The sequence below is a fragment of the Micropterus dolomieu genome, linkage group LG03, assembly GCF_021292245.1.
Source record: "Micropterus dolomieu isolate WLL.071019.BEF.003 ecotype Adirondacks linkage group LG03, ASM2129224v1, whole genome shotgun sequence".
Taxonomy (NCBI): domain Eukaryota; kingdom Metazoa; phylum Chordata; class Actinopteri; order Centrarchiformes; family Centrarchidae; genus Micropterus; species Micropterus dolomieu.
Genome location: NC_060152.1, coordinates 26850503 through 26868526, shown reverse-complemented (window position 1 = coordinate 26868526; position 18024 = coordinate 26850503). Strand labels below are relative to the sequence as shown.

Genomic DNA, 18024 nt, shown 5'->3' with positions numbered 1-18024 from the left:
TGGGTAGGTCTGGTCAGTGCTGGGAATGAGTACAAGGCAAACTGTGGACTTTGCCATAGAGTATATTTTGTAGCCCATGGCAGGCTGTCAGACCTGAAGCAGCATTACTACCATTTCTGAGCAGCTGTAGGGCAGAGGACGCAGAGAGGAATCGCTAATGTACTGTGTTTAGAAGCATCATGTGATAGATAGTTACACTGTGACAATCTCCCAAATACATAAAAATGACATGAGGATGTAAGCAAGAGACACGACCCTCACCCGTGAGTCGGAAATTGAACCCACATTACATCTGCCAAAGGCTAGGCTACCCCACCCTTCCTGAAAGGTGTTGGACTAAATGTTAAAATTAGATTTATTGTATAATGCCCACATAAAAGTAGATAATATGTTGTAAAATAATACTAACCAATTGAACATTGGTGGTCATAAATTTCCCTAAGGCAAGGCTATTCCATATTTTATGAGAAGTTTTGCACTAAGGGGCTAAAATGAGTTTTTATAATATCTATGGAACAGGTTGATCTTTATTTTAATGGCTACTTCCAGGAGAGTAGGTCTGATCAGTTAAAAAAAGGACTTTATTCTCAGAAATAAATGTACTACAGTGGACTTGGTAGTCTACAAATTGCTATTTCCGAGTTTATCAATTGGTTTTTCATACTTCCAAATATACAAAATAGTTTATTTTGACGGTTCTAGCATTTTTACCATGTCTATGATCTGATGTTTTAATCCTTAATATATTTACTGTAGCTACTATGCTTGACTTGAATAACTCTTTATTTCTTATTTTGAGAGTAGCCGAGGACATAAAAAGGCACAAATTGTTCACTCACAAAGCTGCAAGGAAATACACATCTACCAACAATAACCAATCTAACAATAAAGTCTGCGTGATTTGAGCTGTGGGGAACATACAGCAAAGTGAAACTTTTTTTCTGATCTGTTTAGTTCTTCAAATGCGTGTTCAGCCACAGTAGGTGCTAACCACATCGGTTTAAAAAAATAACAAGGTGGTCACATGACCTGAATGGAAAATAAAGGTGGTTTCACTAACATCTGTGTCCCAGAGAGTGTTTGCTTCATCCTTCCGCTGTTTCAAACAAGTCAGGCTATTTTCAGGGTTGGGTTTGCCTTTTATAGATGAGAAGACACCGGCCCTGATGAGAGTGTGAAAGAAATGTTCTCTCTAAACAACGTCAGTGACCACAACTGTGCTTGAAGTGGGGCAGCGGGCCGGAAGAGTCTTTTCATACAAGCAAGCAAGTAAGTGTTGACAACAGCGTGCTTGTGTGTATGTGTGTGGGTGTCCTCCTCCCCAGCCCACCCCGAGTACCTGGCCACAATGTTGGTTGTTTCTCTCAGTGTTGACACACACACACACACACACACACACACACACATACTGAAACCCTCAAAAGCAAACAGCTTCACTAGGATTTCCTCATTCTTTGTTGCTTTATTGAAACCATGAATGTATTACAGTCATCATTGCCGCAGAGGGTCTATTTACACTGATTATATCCTTTATACAGTATTCTTTGTGAATGATTTTCAGTTAGTGAGTACTGATTAGTCACTACGCCAGCTAGTATAATGCCATCGCATTTAAATTTTGTGTATTTATGATTATGACTAAAGTATTCAAACTCTGTAATGACACATTAGACTATTATACAGTATTCAAATCTCATTGTCAGCGTATAGCAAGATGCAACTCTGCCTTCAACTGGCTGCAAAGTTACTCCACCAGAGATATTATGTTTTTTGGTGTCGCCAAGCGGTTTCCTTACTGAAAAGAGATTATTTTTGCACCCAGAGCAGTTCTGTCTTGGTAGTTATCCAGTACAGTTGCAATATTACACTCCATGTATTGTGGAGTAGGCTACCTCTTTCATTTAAAGACTGAATATTTGTTTTTAGAAAGATGCTATGTTGTATGTTTAAATGTGTGTTTTCAAAAGGTGGTAAATCTCAAAATAGAACTCAATAGCCTGTGAATCGTGGTCTTTCTGGCTGTAACACTTGTGAGTTAATTATGCTCCTTTGAGAAGACATTGGCCCTGCCTGTGTGGTCCACACTGTACTTGTGGTTTACTTGGCAGTAAAAGAGAGAACACGAGAACACAACAAGTCATCTTTTAATTAGAGCTGTGTTTATGCTCAGGGAAATGACTTAGAGATGCGTAGCAGAGGCTGATAAGGCTCTTCATCTCTTTTTCTCTCTCTCGTTTCCTCTGGAAGTACAGCATATGAAATGGATATGTTATACTGTATATGGCCACAGATTGTCTCTCCCACACTGGTCCAGTTACCCATAATGCACCCGTTCATCATATAATCAGGCGTCTCCAAATAGGGAGTAAATGGAAGGTTACTGGTTGGAATCTATAAACCAGCTGGGACAATGTGGGGGGAGGGAAATCTGTGGGAGTTGGAGCATCACTAAACCCGCCTGCAGGAACTATTATTCAGGTGCCAGAAATGTTATATATGCCTTAAGAAAGGTACTGAACTCCCAACTGCTGCAGTAAAGCTGCTCAACAGGCAACAGCATAGGACTTTGGCACTATAAACTTCAAGCATTGTTTTGCTGAAAGAAGAGCTTTCTCTGCATACATAAGGACAAAATGACAGTATCCTACCCACCCGGATGGTTGAAAGTGATACCAAAGCTGGTAGTTCACCTGCACCCATAATGAAAAGTCAATTTAATTTTCAGGCTGAACTCTTTCCTAAACTCTTGGCAATACATTCTTGAAATTCCATTGTGAAGCCATATATAAACAGTGAGGCCAGGGACACATGATAAACACAGACAGAGGTATTCCTGGGTTTTCAGGTTGCTGCATGAATGACAGGGCCAAGCACTGCCTGGTAGATGCATGTATGTGTGTGTGTGTGTGTGTGTGCATGCACGTGGATCTGTATTTGTGCATTCATAGGTGTATTGGTGAAGCAGGGGGAGGGGGCATTGTGTGAGGTGGGGTGTGAAAGTCAGGTCGCCGTGGGATTGACTTCTCTACATCAACAGCGCTCGGAGGCTCTGTCACTCAGCAGATACACCTCATCGCTGGGGAACGTAGTCTCACTACAGAATAAACACACCTCACATCTTCTGCTCTCACTCACAGGCTGCGGCCAAGTGATGCCAGGCATAATGTCAAAAACACCAACCAAAAACTCTCAACAAATTCCACATGGCATGTTGACGGCTGCGGTAAACTATATGTCAAGACCTGGAGAAATGCTCTACATGATGAGAGCAGAGTGTGCAGCCTGTGAAAAGCCTACATGTCTTTCAATGTCACTGGTAATAAAAATGTGGGAAATGTTTACGATGGTTACCATTAGGAGGCAGGTAGGTGAAGCGCTGGTACTGGCTCCTCTTCCTCTTGCCGTTGCAGACGTAGAAGTTAACCTGCACCGGGCTGGATATTCTCTGGTTCCTGTATGGCGGGATCTCCACAACAACAGCATTCTAAAATACGAATAAAATACAAGATATTCCACCTTTATATGAAAAGACAGCTGCTGATACCACAAAAAATAATTGTTCTTTTAGTTGTATTTACTCATATGATATGATGTCACTCTCCAAATGTCAGTCTGTGCACTTCATGCAGCATATTAATCAACAGCTATGTTTTGTTTTTTTTAGCAGCTGGCCTGCATTTAGGATACTGTTTCCAAGAAGCTGGACTTGGAATTGGTCTAAATTAGCTCGTCTGGACTGTGTAGATGCAGTAGTAGAGACCATGAGGTTGGTCCACTGCCCGTGTTTGTCTCTGAGGAAAACCCTTGGGCTTTTGCCGTACAGCACGAGAGGAGAAAGGGGCTTATTTCTTTGCAAAGCCATGCCTCCCTGTGGAGAGCACCCCCAGACCTGTCTGGATGGATGTGAACTTTAGACTGCTTTCTTGCTGACAAGGGAACATGGAGATAATTTGTGTGTTTGTGTCTAATTCCTGGGATGGCTGTCACTCACAGGGGCCTAAATGGGCCAGAGTAGGGTACTTTGACAGGAAGCCGGTTTTTGTCGGTCATCACTGTGGATGAAGGGAACCATGGGGTGGCGGGGTAGAGGTGAGGGGTTTTGCGTCCTCAGTCAGGTCTGCCATCCAGATGCAGACAAAAAGAAAAACATGCAGGCGGATGATTGAGTGTGTCGTGTGTGTGCGCACACGGCTTTCCCTACCATCCAACCAATGAAAGTTAGCACACTCTGGATAGCAATAAAAAAAGTCCAGCAGGCAGGCTGAAGCAAATTAAAGTAATCTAGTGACAACTGACAGAAGAACAAGGCCAGTGCTCTCCAGCTGTATCACCCTACTTGTTTGTTGGATCTACAAATAAACACACTGCTGTATTTGTCTTTCATCCACCATGCCTCCTCACACCGCTGCCCCCAGCCGAGCCTTGCACGCCCACTAATATTCCAGCGTCTGGGACTCCATCCATAGCACATCAGCCAGACCTGCAGGCCAATTAGACATCAGGGTCCATATTTACCCTCCTAATGCAACCAAGTCATTTACTTGACTGAAATAACAGCAACAGCGAGAATAAAAAAACACCCTTAAGTTGCAGCATTTAGATGCGTGTAGTTTATTTTAGACCTTGGTTAGTTTACACAACAAAGAGGAAGGGGGGGGGGGGCAGCTGATGAAAGGCATCAGCAAATTAAAACATACTGTCATCACACGTCAGCAAACAGGTTTTTCGCAGATCCAGTGAAACCTTAATTAACTCCAGAGAAGAACCAGCTTTCTGTGACATGCAGAACAACATTTGGTTAATTCCCTCTCTAGATGATTCCCTTTCCCTCCATTTTATATTAACACAATCTGAATGTGTGTCTGAGCGCCAGTAAAATGACTGCACTGGTTTGTTTTCTCATTACGGGCTGCAGGTAAAAGCAGGGGTGTGACGTGTTGAAGTTCAGTTTAAGTGCATGTATGTGTGTGTGTTTACACTTTCATGTTGTAATCTCTATGTGTGTGTGTGTGTGTGTGTGTGCGTGTGTGTTTTTGTGTGTGGTTGAGATGCAAAAACAATATGACAGCCCCTGTTTACTCAGTGAGGGTACAGAGTTTTTGTGAAAATTCCATTCAGGATTGCATGGGCTAATCATCATTGTCTATGTTGCAACTTGCAACGCGTTAGCACAGGTTACATCATTACAGGGGACAGATGAGGAGGAGACAGAGAGAGGAAAGGAGCAAGTGTCAAGGGAGGGTGGGACTGAAGTGAGGTGCACTTACAGATTTGACGGAGTCCTTGTCAACTTTGGCTTCTGTCTCCCAGATATGATGCCCATCTATTGCCAAAAGAATAAAATACAATATTTATAATAATCATTATAAAACCACATCATTATACAAACAAGACGTGATACTCGTATTGGTAAAGAAGAGTTGGGTTCTTTTCGTATTGCATAAACATATTTTGCAAACATGTAATTTGTAATAAGGTTAGAACGGTTAGTTTGCTGGCAATGTAGAGTAAACTAGATGTCTGGGTGTTGTTTATCCATCCATCCATCCATCATCAACCACTTAGGGTCGCGGGGGGTGTTGTTTATGTGCTCTGAAAATGCTAATCCAACACATCTTTGTAGCGGCTTCCATGTTGATTCCACATTGCAACTTAAGAGCACATGAACACATGCGGAAGTCGGAAGAACGACTTCACGACTCGGGAAATGGGACCATCCGAAGAGCACGTGAATGCACTGTGAGCTGCTGGTTGCAATTTGCAGCCCTCACCACTAAATGCCACTAAAACTCATACACTGAACCTTTAAATGTAAAATGCTTCTCTAAGTCTTTGAAAAATTAAAGTCTTCAGATTTCAAGTTGTGATGAGCATTTGTGATTATTTTACAATGAATCAAAAACATTATTATGATGTTAAGCATGTATTGCAGCCTTAAGTCAGTGACAGTAACAAGTTTTGTCTGTTTAAACTCTGATCTTCAACTGGGGCTGTCCACTCTCTTATTCAGAGTCTATCTCAATTAAAGTATTCATTATTTTTGTCCCTTCATTAAATACTTGATTAGATTATCCTCCTTATTTCTATTCTTAACTTCACTCTGTGAAATTACAAAAAAAACAACCAAAAACTTTTCTGCAGCTTTTCTTTGTTCTGTCTTTCTTCTCATCTCCATCTTGTTGTGGTAAGGAGGTTTCCCTTGCTGCCACGCAATAAAAGGCCTGTGAGCTACTGCAGCTGTTGGGAGCCTGCAGAAGCTCAGCTCACATTCTTTGGGGTTTTTCTGCAATTTCATGCCACACCTTAGCGAACAGACGCTCTGGGTTCTGCTAGGGCAATCAGCACTGACCACAGTGCCATTTTTCTTTCCTTTTTTCAGAACCAATGACTCATTAGGGCTGTCAGAAATAGAAGTGACACAGAACAGCCTTTGTGTCAGTGGCACACCATGTGAAGCAATAGCATGGCCACTGTGGCACTGCTACTGTATGTTAGCGGGGGTGGGCAGCAGCTGTGCTTTTATGGATACAGCAATACAGTCACTGCTGGAACAATGCACTTTGCTTCTCTGACAGGAAGCTATCAGATAAGATAATCGGAGTTAGCTTCCAAATAACTGATAGCAGAAGTAGCAGCTCTGGAAGATGTAAATCCTTTGTTTTTTTCCCCAAGGCATTATGTTTTTCACATCATGCAGTGACAGAATAAAGGAACCCAGTCACAGTTGGCTAATTATTGGTGAGCTGTGGCAGTGGGGGCGGGTGCTCAGCTATATTATTCAGAAAATGAACATCAGTAGATATCGGTTTCCAAAATGACCATATTAAAACGCAGGGAAAGAGAAAAACAGACGGCGAACAGATCAGATAAGGGTTTTCTATTTGAACTGGGGGAAATAAGAGTTGCATATGGAGAAAAGTGCCTCGCTGCAACGGAGATGATGTGGGGAATAGAAGCACGCCTACAGGACTGCCATAGGGCACAACAACGATACTGTGCATTTAGCAGGCAATTGAGATTCTTAAAAGAATAAGGCACATGTGATGCTGTGAAGTTACTAAGGTTATGGAAGGGCAATTAGAATAAGCACAGACTGGGAGAAGGTCAGAGAAAGGGATTGAGACAGAGACAAAGAGAGATGAGCGTTCCTCGTGTTACGTCTAGGGGAACCAAGAGGGAATCTCAACCGCCTCTGCTCTGGGAGACACTCCAAGAGGGAAACCTTAGACTGCGACGTCAACCCCAACCTCCTCTAGTAAACATGTTTTTCAAACTTTTCTACCATGCATTCTATCTCTACCTTTCTTTCAATCTTTTCTCTCCCTTTAATACCTCTCAGTCAACTTATCAACTAATGACTGCTCCGTCAGACTTTGCAAATCTAAAACTGAGACGGACTTGGCACGGGGCCACATGTGGCATACCTCTGCGAGTCAGAGAGCGCTGTACGACGGATAACCGAAGAACTTTCCATTCACTCCTTCTTCCCTGCAACATCTGCAAAATGCTTCTGTTCCCGACAACACCTCCTCCTTCACGCAGCCTCCACCCACACGTAATGCACACACACAGATGCAGGCACATGCACACACGCAGCCACAATATCCTCTACCTTTGTTCCAAGCCTTCAACTTGAATGATAAGAAGGGGAAGCGCAAAACAATAGATGGTATAGGAGCTGTGTCTAGAGAAGTCTTGCCATAATCCTCACATTTAAACTGAGAAATGAATGGACACATGCAAGTACACAGACAAATACACACACTTATTCTTAGGCTTTGTGCTTGAAGGTAAATCAACCATCTGTCTGACTGATCTACGTGACTCACACGCAAATAAGATCCACGAAGACTAACACCAACAGAGACAACCTGGACAACACAGTCATTCATCAGGCAATTAAGACAATGTGTAGGGTGAGGCTTCTTGTAGTCATCAATTCCTCGATTCTTGACAACACATGATGTTATGAACATGGTGACAACATGGCAACGGCGTTGCTGTTGTAGTAAATCTTACAAAAACAAATCAAAATATAAATTGGCTGAAGTTTGGATAAGAATAAAGCGATTATATCCTCCACTTGGTGTAAACTCTAGTTGGCCATCATCAAAAGAAAACCACTGCAAATGCCAACTATATTTTTAAACAAACAATTTTCTTTGGGTTTTAGATCTTACAAATCTTCCAATTAGTTTTTTCTCTTCTTACAAAGCCACAGATAGCTGAGAAATTACATATTTGTCCTCACAAAGACCTTACAGGTTTTGGCTTTCCAGACGTGATTTTTTCCTTCAAATAAGCGTTGTGTAGAGCAAAACAACTTCCAATGACCAAAGAGAGTTCACGTTAGTATTTTGAGAAAGGAAAATATGATTCACATGCTTAATTGCGGAGGTTGTCTTGTGAAACAACCCAGATGCATTTTGCAGCCCTATCTCTTTTCCAGAGATGATTTTCAGGAGTATTTTTCTCTCTTTCCTGTTTACATACATCACGTTTATTTTCCATTTTAGCATCACTCTTCTAGCTGCTGCTACCTGGACTAAAAATGCTTCAGTGATTTTACACATATTTTCACGGCAATTACCTTGTTGTCGAATGAGGAGCAAAGTCAAAAGGCCAAAGGGGTTCCCCCATGACTGATCCCAGAGGTACAGCTACTTTCCTCTCAGAAGCACCTGACCTCTGCCAATCTGAGGACTGGTGAAATTGGAGAAATGCGTGTCTGCTTCAGATTGAGAGGCTTCTGTGTAAATTGTGACCTGACAGTAGATTTGTGATGGGTTTATAGGCAGGAAGTGAGTTATTCTGGGTGTATAACAGGGAAAGCATGAATTGACTTGACCCGTGGGTGCGGGATGAGGAGGATGGCAGGCAGAAAGAGTCAGATTTTTATCCTTTTATCTAGACTCAAGCTGTGTGGCTGAAAATGATCTAAAGACTGAGATGGATGGCTGGAAGATCATCCAGACTTTTACATTTGTATAATATTTGTGTTCATAAGGAAAGCATCAAGGTAGGTTGCTCTCCATGGTGTGTTGCACAGTAAATCACAGCTGGGGTTAACAGCCTAAGACCCTTCCTTACAAATCCTCAACTTAAACTTATGGTGAAGAGGAGTTTAGGAAGAAGCTGTTTTGGTGTTTGTCCATGGTCTCCTTAACTGGTCACAGACAAATGGGACAAATGCATTGAGCAACGTTTCATCAAGATCCAGTATATTATATTATTATTACATGTAGGGTTCCTTAAAACTTGCCCCAAAAAAGGGCAATTGAAACAATTGTCTCTCTCTGATTTGAACCACCTATCTGGCTATAACATGTTCAGGCGAGTCTGAAGAAAGGGTGGAGGCCACAGGACAATCTAGACATATTTCTGTTATGATACTGATATGATCCAACCAATTTCTTTGATAAATAGACGTGCCCAAAGCAGAGGCATTCCAAAATGGTGCGCTGCTCTGTTGCTGATGAATCTTTACATCATGAAAGAAATACAGAAGTTTGGACACACTTTCCCATTCGCTTGAATGATAGAGTGTGTCCAAATTTGAGACTGGAGCTGTACATTTTAATGAGCCGGAGGCTTTGAGAGTGAAACTGAGGCAAGCTTTCAGTTCTTTTTTGACATAAGCTTCACCCTATAACAGGACACAACAGGTTTAACTATGCATCCTTATGGATCAACATGCTGGAAATATAATACATGCTAACCTATCCAAATTAATGTCATTAAAGAGTGCAGTGATGCACCCTTTAATCCTCCAATACTCTATGTTATGGCTTGCTCTTTTGGGTAGATTGACTCATTAATGTCCCATTGGTACAGCCTTAGACATGCAGTAGTTAATGCTTACTAAATTCAGGGATTTCAGGGGGATGGCAAAGATGCATAAGAGGTTAAGCCTCTAAAGCCTCGTTTAGAGGTTTCCTCCTAGAACTACAATAATTATACATAATCATTAATTTTGGTGCAGTATTCCATCCACATTAGACAGGATACTGTAACTCATACATATCTAATTACTTGCCTGAAGCAGAGGTGGAGATTGACCTTACACTACCATAGTGCCAAAACGACGAGCCAAGATTATCGGGTTATCTTAGCCTAAAGCCAAGGGGCAGTCTAGACATACCGCTAGAAGTAAAATACATCGACCAGCGTGTCTGGTGTTTAGACTTGCCCAAGGTAGAAGTGTTCAACAAAGTATAAACAGTCTTTGAATAAAAAATAACAGTACAGATCACAGTCTGTAAGGCCTGTGTTCCTCGAATTATGAAGGTATGAGAATCCAAATATTTCAGCCTGTTGCTGAGGAGTTTCCACATGAGAAGAGAAATAGCCTAGGGGTATTGTTGTGGACTATGCTGTCCTAATGTTACAGATTATACTCTAGCTCAGAATTCTCTTAGTCTTGGCTATGAGCTCGACCAGCCTGGAGCAGAGGTGGAAAAGACCAGACTTCTCCCTGCTGCAGCCCAGGCTGTGTGGTGCTGCTGAGCTCCAGGCAACGCTCCAATCCCACCAGATGTAAAAACTATCCAGCTCACCAGGGAATTCCCTTACCTCCCCTCTGAGTCAGAGTGTAGGCTTTCCCCAGCTCTCTCTCCCTTTCTCTCTCTGTTTGTCTGTCTGTCTGTCTGTCTGTCTCTCTCTCTCTCTATTTTCCCTGCCTCTAGCACTCATTCCATCCATGGAAAGCAAGGCAAGCCAGAACACACACTGCAATAGGTGCGACAGGTATGTCCTCCTGATCCGGTGCCACAGAAGTGGTTTGGCAAACCCAAACTCTGACACAACCTCAACGCATATGCATAATAAGAATAACAGAAAAACCTTACCAAGCACAACAATGCAAAAGAAGATGGAAAGTTTCATAAAAGCCCACATTGCAGCTAAGTGAAGAGTACGACTCTCCACTGCAGAGAATAAATGTGATACAGCCTATTTAAAACCAATGACAAAAATGTTTACATTGCAGCAGAAACAACAACTTTAGGTTCTTGAGTCTATCATTATCTAGCTACAGTCTGCTGTCCCTTTTATGCGTGGTCTGTGATGAACTAAAAACACTAGCAACAGCAGTTATATCGATTCATCCACTGAAAGAATAAATACAGTTTCGTGCACCAGGGCTTACTGAATGGTTTGGTGAGTATGAAAATGATTTGAGTCAAATGCTACAACATTTTCTCAAATCAGCTGCAAACATATGGAAGATTGGAGCAATGTTCTCCACCGCCATCTCCATAATGATATACTATAAACTTAAATCTTCAAATCTATCTAGTGATGTCTGTGACTGTGTCTGGTGCTTTATGTCCTTTTGTTATCTGACTATGTTTGCTTTTTATCTGCTGTACTCTGGTCTCTCTTGCAAAAAAAAAGATCTTGATCTCAATGAGATTACCTGATTAAATAAAGGTTGTATATATAAATGGGAGCATATCTTGTGGAGGAACGGTGTTCATCCCTCCTACAGTTGCACAGACCTGGCAAGGAGTCCTGAAGCTGTTCTGGAGGGTCATGGTGGCCTGACTCCATACTGAGGCACTTAATTTAGGTTTTTCCTTTAATTTGTCATGCTATATACACTTCTATGCTCCAGTGTCTAAGTACACAAGGTCATAAGCATGATTTCAAAGGAAGTCCTGTCTTTTTTCTACCACCTCATTTCATCTCCTCTTCCTCCCTGCTCCCTCTTCCCTGTACCTACCCTCTCAGGGTCTTGTCTTTTCCGTTTCATCCCTCTACAGGGAATCCCTCACGGATGACTCACTGAAAACACTTCCTACTGAACAACGCAAACAGGCCCGCAGGCTAGCAGCAATAGTGCGCACAAATGTACACGACAACAAACACACACATGCACATGCAGTGGATGCACAGAGTTTGCATCAGTTATCTTGTGGGTGACGAAGTGGAGCAGTGGGGATGGACGTGGCATTTGAAAAGCAGAAGTAATTATTTTTCAAGGCACATTAAGGTTTCCCTCAGTGGCAACAGCTATGAGCTCTGCTCATTTGATACTGGGAACATCTCAGGGGGGCACAGACAGACAATCAAAACAACATAGAGAGGTGGAGAGGATGATTAAAGTGGCAGAGGAAGGGAACTATGATTTAAAAGAACAACAGGTTCAAATAATCCATATATGTAGGTTTTAGAAGGTTGTCCCATTTATTTACTTTCACATAAAGAGATAACTTAACTATTAAAGCACACACCACTGTATGTATAAAAATATTAATAAAATATTTAGAACAAAAATGTAAAAAAAGTACTTTTCAAATGTTCAACTTAAAATTGAGCAAATATTAAGCTGTAGCTAACTTTATTTATCTGCCTTTTATTAGACTTATTTTTAGCGGCCATCGCCTGTATGTGCAAATTCATCCCTGGTAGCTGTTTCATGAATCCCCAATTAAGGTGTGCTGACGTTTATAAATGTAGTATTTTCGTACTGTTAAGATAATGCCTGTGGCCAGGGTCAAGTGTAAACTAAAGTGATAACACAAAGCAGTGGTGCTAATGATTTGCTAAGGAGGTTTGGGGATCTCTGTTCTCATCACTAGTAACATGTTAGTGGGACAATCTCTCAAATGTTGAGACATGTCATTCATCATTTAGAGTTCAGTAATGAATTGATATCTGCAATTCAAAAACAGGCATCTTGGTATGTTTGTTTTAAAAGCAGCTACACCCTTGAGTAAAAGCAAATGGAAACAGTTAAAGAAATACATGTATTTTTGATTTATGGCTGTCTCATTTGTGCTAATAGGCTTTTGTGCTGTGTGTGATCTCCCTCTGACTCAACTTGGATGATTTTAACTGTATATAATTATTCACATAAGTTGGATTGGGACACTCAAAAACTGTCTGTTGCTCCTTAGGATTTGTGGAATTTTCTGGAAGGTGTTTATTGGAGTCAATTTTGGAAAGTGAGCAGCCATCCCGACCTTTGATGGCAGCAACAGTAATGGCTGTCACCACTATGGCAAAAGTAGTGATTGGTGTTGTGCTGTACAAAGAGCTTGGCTGTATGTGCGCATGTGTGTGTCCAACTGTGTGTGTAAGCACATGTCTGCGAGTAGTAATTATTGCGGTGCAATGCTCTGTATTTCATGGGTGCATTTAGTCATGAACTTTTCCAGAGGAAAATAAAACTAATGTTATAGAATAAATCTGTAATATAATTATAATTTTATTGGTTTCTCTTTTTCCTCATCCTAGTTTTGGGCCTTCTAAATCAACAATCAGAAATTTTTTAAGTCTGAGAACCTTCATGAAACAGCAGGATTCTCTGATTAAAATGCCAAAAGACAATTATTTGCAGTATATTTGGGAAATAAGTACTTTTCCACACTCGTACTTGCTCATAGATAGTTGCCATTAGTGAGTGGTGTGTGTGTTCCAGTGTCTGCATGTGTTCAGAGTGTGTAGGTCCGTCTGTAATGGGCTTTTTGACTTAGGAGACCCTGGAAGTGGTGGGTCATTAAAGTTTACATAAAAGCAGACTAAGTAGCAGACAGACAACCTCTCTTTCTCTCTCTCTCTCTCTCCTTCTCAACACCACAGAGACAGCAAACAAACCACTGAAATGTCGATGGCAGGCACGAGTGAGGGGATTCCGCTAGAGCACAGCTCCACACCAGCTAATGTCTTTAACAGGTATCGAGGATAGAGGTAAGACAAATGGGGGGTTAGGCTGAGGGGGTGAGAAGAGAGAAATGGAGGAAACATGGAACCCAAGGTAGACAGAGAGGAAGAGGGAGAGGGGGTAAAAAAAGGGCAATACAACCCAAAAGGGGTCAGGAGTCTCAAATGGCAAGAGGTGGTGAGGCTAAGGTGTTGTGTATGTATGGATTTTCCTCTCCAGGGGATCCCCCTCCATGACTAAGTAAAACCAAGAGGAGGGAGACCCCGTATTATCAAGTTCATCCACCTCCCCTTACGTCATCTATGCCCATCCGTTAATCCTGAAGTGCTTAAGAGTACTCTAAAGTTGAGGCGACATACGGAGACATAAGCTTAAAGAAGAGCAAGAAATTGTCTTTTTTTACCTTGTCTTATTTTTTGAGGTCATTTTAAAAACTATTTTTTATAAATCTGGATGGAAACTGAGCAATGATTGAAGCCCGTCTTTTCACGCCAAATTCTGAGACTTAAGTTTGGGTGAGCATAATTGAATCAATGATGAAGGGTTCAGGTGTTTTAATCTAGCCAACTATTACCTTCCACATAAATCAACTGATAACCTACAGAGGACTTGGGGTGTATAAAAAATAAATAAATAAGTTAATTAAATCAGCCACTGATGGATGCAAAGAAGGTTATCTATTAGAGGTATGTTTTGTCTGTTTTTTTATTTTATTTCACTACTCTAATTATTAACCTCTTGGTGACCTTGGTCTAGGAAGGGAAAAAAAGTGAAGATGATTTTGGAAAAAGTGGCATGTATTTTTGTGTGTAAATAGGGGTTTTTAACCAAAACCCATACAACAAATTATATCTATGATTAATCAGTTGGTGCATCCTATCAGAAATAGGATACGTCCTTTATCTACCACCCTTATCATTCCTTACGTGTTGCTCATCACCATCATTAGCAGCTGCACTGTGTTTCAAAAGACTTCAGAGGTATCAATGTGCTTGACCTTTGGTTTGATTTAGTGGGTGCAATCAAGGAAATGATCATTCATTTGCAAACTTGATCAGTGTTGTTTTCACCATTGTTTCCTCCCACACAGGGTGTAATGGTCGAAAAATCTAGACAAAAAAAAAAAAGGAATGGCCTTTTAACCATGAGTCAGTGACATACAGTATCTGCTAGAATGGGTGGAAAAGGGAGTAACAGTGGTTAAAGTAAGTGAAAGGGTTAAATGTCAAAAGCAAGGGAGTCATGGAGGGAGAGACAGTGAGGGAGAGAGGGAAAGTGAGAGAAAGGGACATCGCACATGCCCTGGTTGTGATTCATTCCTTAATTTGTGGCGAGCACCAGTGAAAAGGCAATGGAAATTTCAGCAAATGTAAATACGCTTTGGTTAAAAATATAGTGGCTTAATGCACACCACATGTGGCTCTCTGGCAAAGCCTGCTCTATTTTGACGGGAGGAGAGACTGAGGAAACGCGGCGGAGGCAGAGAGGGAGACAGACATTTGAAAGAGACATTAAGAGGGGAAATTGAGAGGCAGTAAACATGGTCTGGTGACGGCAGCTTACCCTGTGCCTTCTCCACAAACACCACCTTGGAGTCGGGGAGGAAGTTGAGGCCACTCAGGAGCATCATTTTGCCTCCGGTAGCAGGGTAACTATCCACACTCTGCTTCTCCACCAAGGGAAGCTCCTGAGCCGATCGCTGGGCTGTAGGAGAGAAACACACACACACACACACACACACATATTTTAATACAGTGTGTGAGCCCACATAAGATCACTCGCCTGATCTCCATCCACACCAAGAAGCACAAGCCCAGCACAAAGCCAGTATAACAGCAGTTCTTGGTTAGAGAAACAGGCTTATCAACTTTATTATTATGATTTCATGACCCCTAGCTAAGGGATTTTCAGCCAGCAGCTGCTCTTTAAATGACATTGATAAAGGTGAACAACGGATCAAAACAATATTTTCATGGTCAAATCCTTAGTCATGATTTTCCATCAAGTAGTCTGCAGCCAACCACCTGTCTTTGCTTTCTTTAAATGTGGATAGCTGGTCACCTCTAGCCTCTGGGATTTGGTAACCAGATTCACAGCCAGAGACACATACATTTATTATCACATAGCTGTGCATTTCATCTATTATCCTGTTGCATATATTTTATTTTAGAATAGGAGCTAACCAAAGCAGTAAAGAAATCTTAGATTCACTAAATAAACCTTCTCTGTAACGATGAACCAACTCGGATTAACATCAACTTTGGACCATAAACTATAATGCCAGCTCCGTCTCACCATCAAACTTTAATTGGCTTCCTTGGGTGCAAATAACATCACACCTATATACACAAATGAATGACAAAGAAAGGTTTCTTTCAATGTGCTCATTCAACCATGCCAAAACTGGGGCTGGCAAATGACCTTTGTGGAACCTGTGTTAATGGCGTAGTCTTACCACAATAACTTGTGCATTCAGTCATAAAATGTGAACTGAGATAGATAACACGTGTGTCTGGCATCATGTACATTGCATCTATTGCCTTGGCAAATTGCATTGATCATATAACGCTTATTGGGTGCAGAGGCGCTGAATATACTCCAGCAAGTAATACAATAGTAACTCAGTTTATTGGATTAAAACAATAGATGCCACCTTTTGCTTAAATGGAAAGCCATGAGAAAAGGCATGCCAGCTTGTGAGTATATTTCTGTGTTAGTGTGTGTGACTTACAGCATTCAATGGGGTTCGAAGTAGTCTGCAGGGACACAGTCCTGCCGTTTGGCTGGTTGATGTGCACTCGAAACACCAATCTCACACGTGTGTTCTTACGTCCGATGTCTGTTTCCCCTTTGCGAAGCTCAATGTCCGAATTACGCAGCTTCAGGATCCCCGCACAATCAATTCTGGGACAGAAGCAGAAAGGGGCAAAATTTAACTCCATATTTTAAAGATGACATTAGATATACAAGATAATGGAAAAATGGGAGTGACAGAAGGGCCTATTATTATAAAGCTGTCTCAAAAATGCATCAATCTCTGCTTTCTCTGCCATTAAATAAGATATACAGTAATCACACAGGATACTTCCTACAGAATGTTTTCTACAGAAAGCACTGTATGGACAAAAGCTCACAGGGGAGCAGAATACTTGACTCTGGCTGTTTGAACTTAGACACTGAGCAGAGTTGCTGCGCAGTAAGACCAGCAGTGAAGTCCCTGCTGGTGTTCCAGATCATGCACTGGAAGTTCACGCCAGCGTGACCGTGTCATTATTAATCCAGCATGTCATCAAAGACAGAATTGGACATTAATGACTTCACATGCTAGTTTAAAAGGGTCATGGTGGTCCAAGAATTAGCAGTTCTCTGGAGGAATCCTCTGGACTGAACATCAGCTGCTGTATCAGTACGCACACACAGTCACTTTATTTCTATCTGTGCACCAAGTCTGTCCGGTCCTTTCGCCCCATTGAATCCTTACACTTCATATGTTTAGGGTTTAAAAATCTGTTAATCATTGCCATGTGTAGCAGTGGACCCTTTATTGAGCTGTCTATCTTAACTTAATTTCACAATTTGGGAGGTAAAGGGGAGAATTTTCTTTCTCCTTTCTTAGTGGAAAAAATTCAATCATTTTCAGACATGGCCTTTCATGAATTTAAATAAAACAAGTGTGGCTGTTAAAAAACTGAGGGAATACGAAGGGGATATGGTTTGGCATTTCAATTATTTTACATGGTAGCTTTATGGGCACTATTCCTGGAACATGGTAAATGTCAGGTTTTATACCAAGCTATTTATGCCCCTGACTTTGGTTTGGACGGTTTGAATAAATAAGAAAAAAAGAACATGTAATGCTGACTGTCCACTTCTAATCAGGCTCAGTCATGCATAGTGCATAGAGTTTCAATACAAACACAAGATGATGGACATCATGGATGAGTTTGTAGTCAGTTTTTACGGCAGTTAAATCTTCAGCAAGGGAATGTTTAGACTAGATGAAAATGATAGTCTTCTCTGCCAAAACACTTCATTGTAACGGTAGAGATAACAGTCAAAAACGTATAAACGTTTTCTTGCTGATTCGGTTACAGGTATTTATGATCATACAGTTTGCTGTAGTTATTAGGATTTGCAGAAGGGACAATACTACTTTAAATGAAGGTGCCTTATGTGTATGAGATGGATTTTCCTAGAACAGGAAAAAAATTACAGATTGAAACTTTCTGAAATTTTGACTGCAGTTCTCAACTGTCTGCATCCCACACAGCGAGCAAATGATTGCTGGCACAAGAGCAGAGAGATGGATGCTGCGTTATCAAGACGATTGTTATACAGCTCAGTGGAAAGAGACAGGA

At 41.4% G+C, this 18024-nt stretch overlaps 1 protein-coding gene across 2 annotated transcripts in view; it reads right to left on the bottom strand.

Moving 5' to 3' along the window:
* The window catches only part of LOC123968828 (nuclear factor of activated T-cells, cytoplasmic 1-like), a 60204-nt gene that overhangs the window by 25404 nt on the left and 16776 nt on the right, over positions 1-18024 (bottom strand). For both annotated transcript variants that reach the window (XM_046045808.1, XM_046045809.1), the window contains exons 5-8: positions 16398-16570; positions 15230-15370; positions 5268-5323; positions 3352-3484 (exon numbers count right to left, since the gene is read on the bottom strand). In XM_046045808.1, the coding sequence (XP_045901764.1) occupies positions 3352-3484; positions 5268-5323; positions 15230-15370; positions 16398-16570 (503 nt within the window). The remainder of the gene's footprint in view (positions 1-3351; positions 3485-5267; positions 5324-15229; positions 15371-16397; positions 16571-18024) is intronic.